The 13330-nt window shown below is 39.6% G+C and overlaps 1 protein-coding gene across 3 annotated transcripts in view; it reads right to left on the minus strand.

Annotated features, from left to right (window-relative positions):
- Positions 1-564: 564 nt before the first annotated feature.
- Positions 565-13330, minus strand: part of dnase2b (deoxyribonuclease II beta) — a 31456-nt gene continuing 18690 nt past the window's right edge. For all 3 annotated transcript variants that reach the window (XM_061883031.1, XM_061883028.1, XM_061883030.1), the window contains 4 exons: positions 13208-13286; positions 7345-7506; positions 4532-4729; positions 565-3358 (listed from right to left, as the gene is read on the minus strand). In XM_061883031.1, coding sequence (XP_061739015.1) covers positions 3024-3358; positions 4532-4729; positions 7345-7506; positions 13208-13286 — 774 coding nt within the window. In that variant the 3' untranslated portion in view covers positions 565-3023. The remainder of the gene's footprint in view (positions 3359-4531; positions 4730-7344; positions 7507-13207; positions 13287-13330) is intronic.

Genomic DNA, 13330 nt, shown 5'->3' on the forward strand with positions numbered 1-13330 from the left:
ATATGACTTATTTTATCTTTGTGAAAACATTGGACACAGTGTGTTGTCCAGCTTATGAGATGCCATGCAAGTGTAAGCCACTGTGACACTATTGTTCTTTTTGATTATTTTTATAAATGTCTAATGATAATGTCAATGAGGGATTTTTAATCACTGCTATGCTGAAATTATAACTAATATTGATACTGTTGTTGATAATATTCATTTTTGTTTCACTACTTTTGGTTTGTTCTGTGTGGTGTTTGTGTCTCCTCTCAATTGTTCTGTTTATTGCAGTTCTGAGTGTTGCTGGCTCAGGTTTGGTTTTGGAATTGGATTGCATTGTTATGGTATTGCTGTGTAGTGGTTTGTTGGATTTAAAAAAAAAATGATAATCAATTCTAAATCGCACAACTTATTCGATTCGATTCGTATTCAAATAGATTTTTTTCCCCACACCCCTACTTATAACACAAAGCTTCCATGCAAACTGTTTTCTTTCTTCAAAAGCCGTCATTTCTCCAAAAATTGTAATGAATCGGAATGAATGGTGTTATGAATTATTGAAAGCAAAATGGTAAACTCTTCAATCAATCAATCAATGTTTATTTATATAGCCCCAAATCCCAAATGTCTTACTGGTACTTCTCACTCTTTTTTTTAACATGTAAAAAGTAAAAAAACAAACAAACAAAAAAACACTAAAGGAAAAAAATAATAATAATATGTGACTTACCGGTACTTATAAAAAAAATTTAAAATGTACAAAAAATTATGTGTCTTACCGGTACTTATAACACTTTTTTTTTTTTTAAACTTGTAACGAGTAAAAAAAAAATTATATGTGATTTACCGGTACTTATAACATTTTTTTTAATGTGTTAAAGGTAAAATAAATAATATGTGACTTACCGGTACTTACAACACTTTTTTTAATGTGTAAAAAGTTAAAAAAGAACAATAATATGTGACTTACTGGTACTTATAGCACTTTTTTTAACATGTAAAAAGTAAAAAAAAAAAGTGACTTACCGGTACTTATAACACTTTTTTTTTTTAAACTTGTAACGAGTAAAAAAAAAATTATATGTGACTTACCGGTACTTATAACCCTTTTTTAACGTGTAAAAGTAAAAGAATATATGTGTGTTACCGGTACTTATAACCCTTTTATTAACGTGTAAAATAAAAATATGTGACCAACCCCTTTTGAACTTGTAAAAAGTAAAAAAAAAAAAGTAAAAACCAATATGTGACTTACCAGTACTTCTCACTCTTTTTTTTAACATGTAAAAAGTAAAAAAAAAAAAACACTTTTTGACATTGAAAAGGAAAAAAAAAAAAAAATATGTGACTTACCGGTACTTATAACTTTTTTTTAAACATGTAAAAAGTAAAAAAAAAATATGTGTCTTACCCGTACTTATAACCCTTTTTTTTTTTTTTTTTAACTTGTAACGAGAAAAGAAAAAATTATATGTGACTTACCGGTACTTATAACATTTTTTTTTTAATGTGTTAAAGGTAAAATAAATAATATGTGACTTACCGGTACTTACAACACTTTTTTTAATGTGTAAAAAGTTCAAAAAGAACAATAATATGTGACTTACTGGTACTTATAGCACTTTTTTTAACATGTAAAAAGTAAAAAAAAATATGTGTCTTACCCGTACTTATAACCCTTTTTTTTTTTTTTTTAACTTGTAACGAGAAAAGAAAAAATTATATGTGACTTACCGGTACTTATAACATTTTTTTTTTAATGTGTTAAAGGTAAAATAAATAATATGTGACTTACCGGTACTTACAACACTTTTTTTAATGTGTAAAAAGTTCAAAAAGAACAATAATATGTGACTTACCGGTACTTATAACACTTTTTTTTAAAACTTGTAACGAGTAAAAAAAAAAATTATATGTGACTTACCGGTACTTATAACCCTTTTATTAACGTGTAAAATAAAAAATTATATGTGACCAACCGCTTTTGAACTTGTAAAAAGTAAAAAAAAAAAAGTAAAAACCAATATGTGACTTACCAGTACTTCTCACTCTTTTTTTTTAACATGTAAAAAGTAAAAAAAACAAAACACTTTTTGACATTGAAAAGGAAAAAAAAAATAATAATATGTGACTTACCGGTACTTATAACTTTTTTTTAAACATGTAAAAAGTAAAAAACAATATGTGTCTTACTGGTACTTATAACCCTTTTTTTAAAAAAAACTTGTAACGAGTAAAAAAAAAATTATATGTGACTTACCGGTACGTATAACATTTTTTTTAATGTGTTAAAGGTAAAATAAATAATATGTGACTTACCGGTACTTACAGCACTTTTTTTAATGTGTAAAAAGTTTAAAAAGAACAATAATATGTGACTTACTGGTACTTATAGCACTTTTTTTAACATGTAAAAAGTAAAAAAAAAAGTGACTTACCGGTACTTATAATACTTTTCAAAAAAAACTTGTAACAAGTAAAAAAAAAAATTATATGTGATTTACCGGTACTTATAAAAAATTTTTTTAATGTGTTAAAGGTAAAATAAATAATATGTGACTTACCGGTACTTACAACACTTTTTTTAATGTGTAAAAAGTTAAAAAAGAACAATAATATGTGACTTACTGGTACTTATAGCACTTTTTTTAACATGTAAAAAGTGAAAAAAAAAGTGACTTATCGGTACTTATAACACTTTTTTTTAAAACTTGTAACGAGTAAAAAAAAAATTATATGTGACTTACCGGAACTTATAAAAAATGTTTTAATGTGTAAAAGGTAAAATAAATAATATGTGACTTACCGGTACTTACAACACTTTTTTTAATGTGTAAAAAGTTCAAAAAGAACAATAATATGTGACTTACTGGTACTTATAGCACTTTTTTAACATGTAAAAAGTAAAAAAAAAAGTGACTTACCGGTACTTATAACACTTTTTAAACATATTTTGAAAGAAAGTAGACTAGAGGGTTAAAAGCACTGTTAGATGAAATATGTTGTACTTGATGGTTCTATTCCCTGCTGGCGTGACATCAACAAGCCACGTACCAGTCCACCAACTGTCTGAAGGCGGCGTACATCAAAGGGTTGAAGGAGCACGCCATCAAGCCGCCGCGCTGCATCTGGCTGGTCTCCCTGTTCAAGTCTCCCAAGCAGGTGGTCTGCTTCTGGAAGGCCCAGGACACGCACCACTTGGAGTGGTCGTACCGAGAACAGTGCGGTGCGGACCCGGGGAGGCGGATCCTCCTGATGTTCATGACGTGATTGGCCAGCGAGCAGTTGGAGGGCAGCTGGTGTTTCGACGTCTGCCACGTCTCTGCCATCAGGCTGGTGTTGAAGACCTGAGCCAGCCAGCCCAGGTAGATGTCTGCATGAGGACCCAGTCAGTTCTTGGACAAGGACATGGTCACCTCTAGTCTTAGACTTAGATTGGTCACCTCTAGTCTTAGACTTAGATTGGTCACCTCTGGTCTTAGACTTAGATTGGTCACATCTGGTCTTAGACTTAGATTGGTCACCTCTAGTCTTAGACTTAGATTGGTCACTCACCTCTAGTCTTAGACTTAGATTGGTCACCTCTAGTCTTAGACTTAGATTGGTTACCTCTAGTCTTAAACTCAGATTGGTCACCTCTAGTTTTAGACTTAGATTGGTCCCCTCTAGTCTTAGACTTAGATTGGTCACCTCTAGTCTTAGACTTAGATTGGTCACCTCTAGTCTTAAACTCAGATTGGTCACCTCTAGTTTTAGACTTAGATTGGTCACCTCTAGTCTTAGACTTAGATTGGTCACCTCTAGTCTTAGACTTAGATTGGTCACCTCTAGTCTTAGACTTAGATTGGTTACCTCTAGTCTTAGACTTAGATTGGTCACATCTAGTCTTAGAGTCAGATTGGTGACATCTAGTCTTAGACTCAGATTGGTGACATCTAGTCTTAGAGTCAGATTGGTCACATCTAGTCTTAGACTCAGATTGGTCACATCTAGTCTTAGACTCAGATTGGTCACATCAAGTCTTAGACTTAGATCGGTCACATCTAGTCTTAGACTTAGATCGGTCACATCTAGTCTTAGACTTATATTGGTCACATCTAGTCTTAGACTTATATTGGTCACGTCTAGTCTTACACTTAGATCGGTCACATCTTGTCTTAGACTTAGATTGGTCACGTCTAGTCTTACACTTAGATCGGTCACATCTTGTCTTAGACTTAGATCGGTCACATCTAGTCTTAGACTTAGATCGGTCACATCTCGTGTTAGACTTAGATCGGTCACATCTAGTCTTAGACTTAGATCGGTCACATCTAGTCTTAGACTTAGATCGGTCACATCTCGTCTTAGACTTAGATTGGTCACATCTCGTCTTGGACTTAGATCGGTCACATCTCGTCTTAGACTTATATCGGTCACATCTAGTCTTAGACTTAGATTGGTCACATCTAGTCTTAGACTGGTCCCGTCTAGTCTCCAAACAACACATCCTTCATCATCATGGAAATGTGCTAAATTCAAATGACAAAAAAAACAACAACTTTACCATCAACAAAATGTTCCGATTTGGCAAAAATGAAGAAGATCTCTCCCTGCAGGGAGAAGAGTTGCTCCATCTTCTTATCCGAAGGCGCCACAGGACGTTTGCCAGCACACAAGTGTGCCAGCGCAGGCAGCTTGGCGGCGAAGGCGGCGGGCACGGAGCAGTTGAAGACACGCGGGAAGACATACACCAGCTGCTGGGCTGATGTTGGTGTTGGGGGGCGGGGCCAAAGAAAGGACAAACATGAATAAGTCATTTGGATCATTTTGCATCTCTAAGCAAACATCTTTCTGGAAGTACTGTGGGCATTGTACTCATTGCTACAATAATCCATCAATCGATCCAGGATTTTGAGGATGAAACAAATGAAATCAGCTCAAACGTTAACATGCTATTGCTAACATGGCAACAGTTAGCATACTTGCAGGTGGCGCCCGGTATCAAAATCCATTATTTTATAAAATACTACAAAGTTAAGATAGCATGCTCACATAACATATGTATCGCCTTTTCATGACAGACTTTACAAGTATCAGATTATATCGGCTAGCATCTAAAATGTGCGATACAAGCAGTCCTGCAGAGTGTTTACTGTGTGTGATATCATGTGCGATAAAAGCAGTCCAGCAGAGTGTTTATTGTGTGTGATATCATGTGCGATAAAAGCAGTCCTGCAGAGTGTTTACTGTGTGTGATATCATGTGTGATAAAAGCAGTCCAGCAGAGTGTTTATTGTGTGTGATATCATGTGCGATAAAAGCAGTCCAGCAGAGTGTTTATTGTGTGTGATATCATGTGCGATAAAAGCAGTCCAGCAGAGTGTTTACTGTGTGTGATATCATGTGCGATAAAAGCAGTCCAGCAGAGTGTTTACTTGTGTATGATATCGTATGCGATACAAACAGTCTTGCAGTGTTTGAATGTGCGTGATATCATGTGTGATACAAGCAGTCCTGCAGCTCACTTGTGTGTGATATCATGTGTGATACAAGCAGTCCTGCAGCTTACTTGTGTGTGATATCATGTGTGATACAAGCAGTCCTGCAGCTTACTTGTGTGTGATATCATGTGTGATACAAGCAGTCCTGCAGCTTACTTGTGTGTGATATCATGTGTGATACAAGCAGTCCTGCAGCTCACTTGTGTGTGATATCATGTGTGATACAAGCAGTCCTGCAGCTTACTTGTGTGTGATATCATGTGTGATACAAGCAGTCCTGCAGCTTACTTGTGTGTGATATCATGTGTGATACAAGCAGTCCTGCAGCTTACTTGTGTGTGATATCATGTGTGATACAAGCAGTCCTGCAGCTTATTGTGTGTGATATCATGTGCGATACAAGCAGTCCTGTACCGTGTTTACTTGTGTGTGATATCATGTGCGATATAAGCAGTCCTGCAGACTGTTTTTTGTGTGTGATATCATTTGTGATACAAGCAGTCCTGCAAAATGTTTACTTGTGTGTGATATCATGTGTGACACAAGTAGTCCTGCAAAAATGTTTACTTGTGTGTGATATCATGTGTGATACAAGCAGTCCTGCAAAACGTTTACTTGTGTGTGATATCAAGTGTGAAAAAAGCAGTCCTGCAAAATGTTTACTTTTGCTTTATATCCAGTGTGATACACGCAATCCTGCAGTGTGTTTACTTGTGTGTGATACCATGTGCGATACAAGCAGTCGTGGAATGTGTTTACTTGTGTGTGATATCATGTGCGATACAAGCACCCCTGTACCATGTTTACTTGTGTGTGATATCATGTGCGATACAGGCAGTCCTGTACCGTGTTGACTTGTGTGTGATATCATGTGTGATACAAACAGTCCTGCAGCTTACTTGTGTGTGATATCATGTGTGATACAAGCAGTCCTGCAGCTTACTTGTGTGTGATATCATGTGTGATACAAGCAGTCCTGCAGCTTACTTGTGTGTGATATCATGTGTGATACAAGCAGTCCTGCAGCTTACTTGTGTGTGATATCATGTGTGATACAAGCAGTCCTGCAGCTCACTTGTGTGTGATATCATGTGTGATACAAGCAGTCCTGCAGCTTACTTGTGTGTGATATCATGTGTGATACAAGCAGTCCTGCAGCTTACTTGTGAGTGATATCATGTGTGATACAAGCAGTCCTGCAGCTTACTTGCGAGTGATATCATGTGTGATACAAGCAGTCCTGCAGCTTACTTGTGTGTGATATCATGTGTGATACAAGTAGTCCTGCAGCTTACTTGCGAGTGATATCATGTGTGATACAAGCAGTCCTGCAGCTTACTTGTGTGTGATATCATGTGTGATACAAGTAGTCCTGCAGCTTACTTGTGTGTGATATCATGTGTGATACAAGTAGTCCTGCAGCTTACTTGTGTGTGATATCATGTGTGATACAAGCAGTCCTGCAGCTTACTTGTGAGTGATATCATGTGTGATACAAGCAGTCCTGCAGCTTACTTGTGTGTGATATCATGTGTGATACAAGTAGTCCTGCAGCTTACTTGCGAGTGATATCATGTGTGATACAAGCAGTCCTGCAGCTTACTTGTGTGTGATATCATGTGTGATACAAGTAGTCCTGCAGCTTACTTGTGTGTGATATCATGTGTGATACAAGCAGTCCTGCAGCTTACTTGTGAGTGATATCATGTGTGATACAAGCAGTCCTGCAGCTTACTTGTGTGTGATATCATGTGTGATACAAGTAGTCCTGCAGCTTACTTGTGTAAGTGCCGTCATAATGTGTTCATGAGCGACGGTCATTGAAGGAATACTTGAAGTTTTTTCCATCCAAATTGTGTAGAAAAGGTGGACTCACTGACACGGAGGACATGTTGATAATTCAGGCTGACACACAGGGCCGTCTGGCCGTTGACCTTGCCGGAGGTCGGGTACAGGTAGCCCTTCTCTGGGAAGGAGGGGAAGTGGGGGATGCTGTGGGACAGCCAGAAGCCTTGAGAAGAGTCAAAGAGCAGAACTCCTGGTGGAAACATGACAACAACGCTGAATGTTCAAGCACACTTTACACTTTGACATCAACCTGCACACACATCACACCAGGGGGCACCAACGCGGGCACCAACCGCCCGTAAGGACCAGATGAGTCGCCCGCTGGCCTGTTCTAAAAATAGCTCAAATAGCAGCACTTACCAGTGAGCTGCCTCCAATTTTTACATTTTATTTATTTACTAGCGAGCTGGTTTCATTTTGCTGGACATTTTTAATTCTAAGAGAGACAAAACTCAAATAGAATTTGAAAATCCAAGAAAATATTTTAACGACTTGGTCTTCACTTGTTTAAATAAATTGATTTATTTTTTTACTTTGCTTCTTATAACTTTCAGAAAGACAATTTTAGAGAAAAAATACAACCTTAAAAATGATTTTAGGATTTTTAAACACATATACCTTTTTACCTTTTAAATTCCTTCCTCTTCTTTCCAGACAATTTAAATCAATGGTAAAGTTTTTTTTATTGTAAAGAATAATAAATACATTTTAATTTAATTCTTCATTTTAGCTTCTGTTTTTTCGACGAAGAATATTTGTGAAATATTTCTTCAAACTTATCATGATTAAAATAAAATAAAAATAATCTGGCAAATCTAGAAAATCTGTAGAATCAAATTTAAATCTTATTTAAAAGTCTTTTGAATTTCTTTTAAAATTTTGGTTCTGTAAAATCTCAAAGAAATAATGATTTGTCTTTGTTAAAAATATAGCTTGGTTCAATTTGTTATATATTCTAACAAAGTGCAGATTGGATTTTAACCTATTTAAAAAAAGTCATCAAAATTCTCAAATTAATCTTAATCAGGAAGAATTACTAAAGATGTTCCATAAATTATTTTTTTAATTTTTTCAAAAAGATTTCGAATGGCCTATTTATTTTCTTCTTTTTTTCGGTTGAATTTTGAATTTTAAAGAGTTGAAATTGAAGATAAACTATGTTTCAAAATGTAATTTTTTTGTTTGTTTGTTTTTTCTCCTCTTTTAAACCGTTCAATTGTTTTTTTCATCATTTATTCTCTACAGAAAACCTTCCCTAAAAGGAAAAAAAAAAAAATGTACGACGTAATCCATCCATCCATTTTTCTACCGCTTATTCCCTTTCAGGGTCGCGGGGGGCGCTGGCGCCTATCTCAGCTACAATCGGGCATAAGGCGGGGTACACCCTGGACAAGTCGCCACCTCATCACAGGGCCAACACAGATAGACAGACAACATTCACACACTAGGGACCATTTAGTGTTGCCAATCAACCTTGACAGACAGAAAAACCCATTTTTTTATGCATATATATTTATTTATTAAAGGTAAATTGAGCAAATTGGCCATTTCTGTCAATTTATTTAAGTGTGTATCAAACTGGTAGCCCTTCGCATTAATCAGTACCCAAGAAGTAGCTCTTGCTTTCAAAAAGGTTGCTGACCCCTGCACTACACTTTGATGGCATGTGTGGACCCGAGTCAACACAAAGATGATCTTTGGTCTTTGGTACAAAAGTCATATCGATCCATTTGCAGTCACCAACAACACTTTTAAAGACCGAAATGCCCTTCCTGAAAAAGGAGGTCATTGTTTCTGTATGTTGCTGGCATACTTGATATAAACCAGACTCATTTAACTTTAGGCTGACCATATTGTGAAATCCCAAAAAGAGGACACGTACATGCGTGCCAAGGCCGGGGCTAGGTGAACATTTGCCTACGATACTTGAACTTGCTTTATAAATAATATATTTATTTAAATAAAGCATTTTTTTCTCCTCTGATGACAGCAGTGTTGGCGCTGGGAATTTTCAAAATGGGGTCCCATGGACCCCATCAAGTCATAACAATGGGGTCCCACAGTAAATTTTTGCGGTCCCACTTTTTTGTAAGCGTTTTGAAAACAAATGAAGTGAAGTGAATTATATTTATATAGCCCTTTTCTCTAGTGCTTTTTGCATATGATGTGGTCCTGATGGCTTCATCTGACCGGGATCTTCAGCTCTCACTGGATCGGTTCGCAGCCGAGTGTGAAGCGACCAGGATGAGAATCACCACATCCAAGTGCGAGTCCATGGTTCTCGCCCGGAAAAGGGTGGAGTGCCATCTCCGGGTTGGGGAGGAGACCCTGCCCCAAGTGGAGGAGTTCAAGTATCTAGGAGTCTTGTTCACGAGTGAGGGAAGAGTGGATCGTGAGATCGACAGGCGGATCGGTGCGGCGTCTTCAGTAATGCGGACGTTGTATCGATCCGTTGTGGTAAAGAAGGAGCTGAGCCGGAAGGCAAAGCTCTCAATTTACCGGTCGATCTACATTCCCATCCTCACCTATGGTCATGAGCTTTGGGTCATGACCAAAAGGATAAGATCACGGGTACAAGCGGCCCAAATGAGTTTGGGTCTCTCCCTTAGAGATAGGGTGAGAAGCTCTGCCATCCGGGAGGAACTCAAAGTAAAGCCGCTGCTCCTCCACATGGAGAGGAGCCAGATAAGGTGGTTCAGGCATCTGGTCAGGATGCCACCCGAACGCCTCCCTAGGGAGGTGTTTAGGGCACGTCCAACCGGTAGGAGGCCACGGGGAAGACCCAGGACATGTTGGGAAGACTATGTCTCCCGGCTGGCCTGGGAACGCCTCGGGATCTCCCGGGAAGAGCTAGACGAAGTGGCTGGGGAGAGGGAAGTCTAGGCTTTTCTGCTTAGGCTGTTGCCCCTGCGACCCGACCTCGGATAAGCGGAAGATGATGGATGGATGGATGGATTTTCTCTAGTGACTGAAAGCGCTTTACATAGTGAAACCCAATATCTAAGTTACATTTAAAGCAGTGTGGGTGGCACTGGGAAAGGTGGGTAAAGTGTCTGGCCCAAGGACACAACGGCAGTAACTAGGATGGCACAAGCGGGAATCAAACCTGCAACCCTCAAGTTGCTGGCACGGCCACTCTACCAACCGAGCTGTTATATAAATAAATAAATGGGTTGTACTTGTATAGCGCTTTTCTACCTTCAAGGTACTCAAAGCGCTTTGACACTACTTCCACATTTACACATTCACACACACATTCACACACTGATGGAGGGAGCTGCCATGCAAGGCGCCAACCAGCACCCATCAGGAGCAAGGGTAAAGTGTCTTGCTCAGGACACAACGGACGTGACGAGGTTGGTACTAGGTGGGATTTGAACCAGGGACCCTCGGGTTGCGCACGGCCACTCTCCCACTGCGCCACGCCGTCCCTCTCATTATATATTGTGTTTTGGAAAAAGGTTGTCGTACACGTTACTTAATTCAATAAAATAAATAAAATGAAAAGACGACAAATTTGTATGCATATTAGGGGTGTGGGAAAAAATCGATTCGAATTTGAATCGCGATTCTTACGTTGTGCTATTTAGAATTGATTCTCATTAAAAAAAATAAAAAAATTTAATTAATCCAACAAACCACTACACAACAATACCATAACAATGCAATCCAATTCCAAAACCAAACCTGAGCCAGCAACACTCAGAACTGCAATAAACAGAGCAATTGAGAGGAGACACAAACACCACACAGAACAAACCAAAAGTAGTGAAACAAACATGAATATTATCAACAACAGTATCAATATTAGTTATCATTTCAGCATAGCAGTGATTAAAAATCCCTCATTGACATTATCATTAGACATTTATAAAAATAATCAAAAAGAACAATAGTGTCACAGTGGCTTACACTTGCATGGCATCTCATAAGCTGGACAACACACTGTGTCCAATGTTTTCACAAAGATAAAATAAGTCATATTTTTGGTTCGTTTAATAGTTAAAACAAATTGAAATTATTGCAATCAGTTGATAAAACATTGTCCTTTACAATTATAAAAGCTTCTCCAAGGTTTCTCATAGTCATTCACATCGACGTCCCACTGGGGTGAGTTTTTCCTTGCCCTTATGTGGGCTCTGTACCACGGATGTTGTTGTGGCTTGTGCAGCCCTTTGAGACACTTGTGATTTAGGGCTATACAAATAAACATTGATTGATTTATTGATTTATTGATTGACTGAACTTGTTTAAGTCGGGGTCCACGTAAATCAATTCATGGTGGGCTGTGTGCTATGGTTATGATTTGCTTTTTTCCTTGGCCTCAGTCTGGACCCCCTCTCCAGGGGCCCAAGCTTAAAGCGATTTTTTTTTTCTCACCCGATACCATTGTTTACCTGTATTTCACCTTTTTTGTAAGGGGCGCCGGAAGTCGGCAGACCTGTCAGCGATCCTGTTCTGTCTCCCTGTACTGTTTGATCCTGTTCTGTCTCCTTGTAATGTTTGATCCTGTTGTGTCCCCCTGTACTGTTTGATCCTGTTCTGTCTCCCTGTACTGTTTGATCCTGTTCCGTCTCCCTGTACTGTTTGTCTGATCTTGAATGAGATTGTGCTGAAAATTTAAATTTCCCCTCGGGGATTAATAAAGGGTTTATGATTCTGATTCTGACTGTATGTGTTATATTAGCATCAGAGTTCAAATCCATCCATTTCCTACCGCTTGTCCTGTTCGAGGGGGGTCGCTGGAGCCTATCTCAGCTGCATTCGGGCGGAAGGCGGTTAACACCCTGGACAAGTTGCCAACTCATCACAGGGCCAACACAGATAGACAGACAACATTCACACACTAGGGACCATTTAGTGTTGCCAATCAACCTATCCCCAGGTGCATGTCTTTGGAGGTGGGAGGGGCCTATCCCCAGGTGCATGTCTTTGGAGGTGGGAGGGGCCTATCCCCAGGTGCATGTCTTTGGAGGTGGGAGGGGCCTATCCCCGGGTGCTTGTCTTTGGAGGTGGGAGGGGCCTATCCCCAGGTGCATGTCTTTGGAGGTGGGAGGGGCCTATCCCCAGGTGCATGTCTTTGGAGGTGGGAGGGGCCTATCCCCAGGTGCATGTCTTTGGAGGTGGGAGGGGCCTATCCCCGGGTGCTTGTCTTTGGAGGTGGGAGGGGCCTATCCCCAGGTGCATGTCTTTGGAGGTGGGAGGGGCCTATCCCCGGGTGCTTGTCTTTGGAGGTGGGAGGGGCCTATCCCCAGGTGCATGTCTTTGGAGGTGGGAGGGGCCTATCCCCAGGTGCATGTCTTTGGAGGTGGGAGGGGCCTATCCCCAGGTGCATGTCTTTGGAGGTGGGAGGGGCCTATCCCCAGGTGCATGTCTTTGGAGGTGGGAGGGGCCTATCCCCAGGTGCATGTCTTTGGAGGTGGGAGGAAGCCGGAGTACCCGGAGGGAACCCATGCAGTCACGGGGAGGACATGCAAACTCCACACAGAAAGATCCCAAGCCCGGGATTGAACCCAGGACTACTCAGGACCTTCATATTGTGAGGCACATGCACTAACCCCTGTTCCACTGTGCTGCCAGAGCTCAAATATATGTGTTGAATTAGCATCAGATGTTGATCAAATGTTATGGGCAAATTTTGATGAAATTTCAGCAAATGTCCAAAATTGGACATTTGGGGGTGATCCGGAACACTGCTTGGATTAAGAATTTATTTTTGGATTCTTTCTGATGGGGAGATTGGACCTGGTGGAGGTCAACGCTCTCCAAGTGCTTTTTTTGGAGCGTTGACCTCCACCAGGTCCAATCTCCCCATCAGAAAGAATCCCAAAATAAATAGTGTCCAGTACCTTTGGTGTGTCCAGTACCTTTGTGTAAATAGTGTCCAGTACCTTTGGTGTGTCCGTATCCGTGGTCGTACTTGAGCAGAGGCGGGGCATCGTTGTAGAGCGCGTAGGCTGAGTTGTTGGCCTGAAAGAAACATGAAGGACATGTTCAGGAAGTGCTATTTTTAG

This window comes from Nerophis ophidion, linkage group LG22 (assembly GCF_033978795.1).
Source record: "Nerophis ophidion isolate RoL-2023_Sa linkage group LG22, RoL_Noph_v1.0, whole genome shotgun sequence".
NCBI lineage: Eukaryota > Metazoa > Chordata > Actinopteri > Syngnathiformes > Syngnathidae > Nerophis > Nerophis ophidion.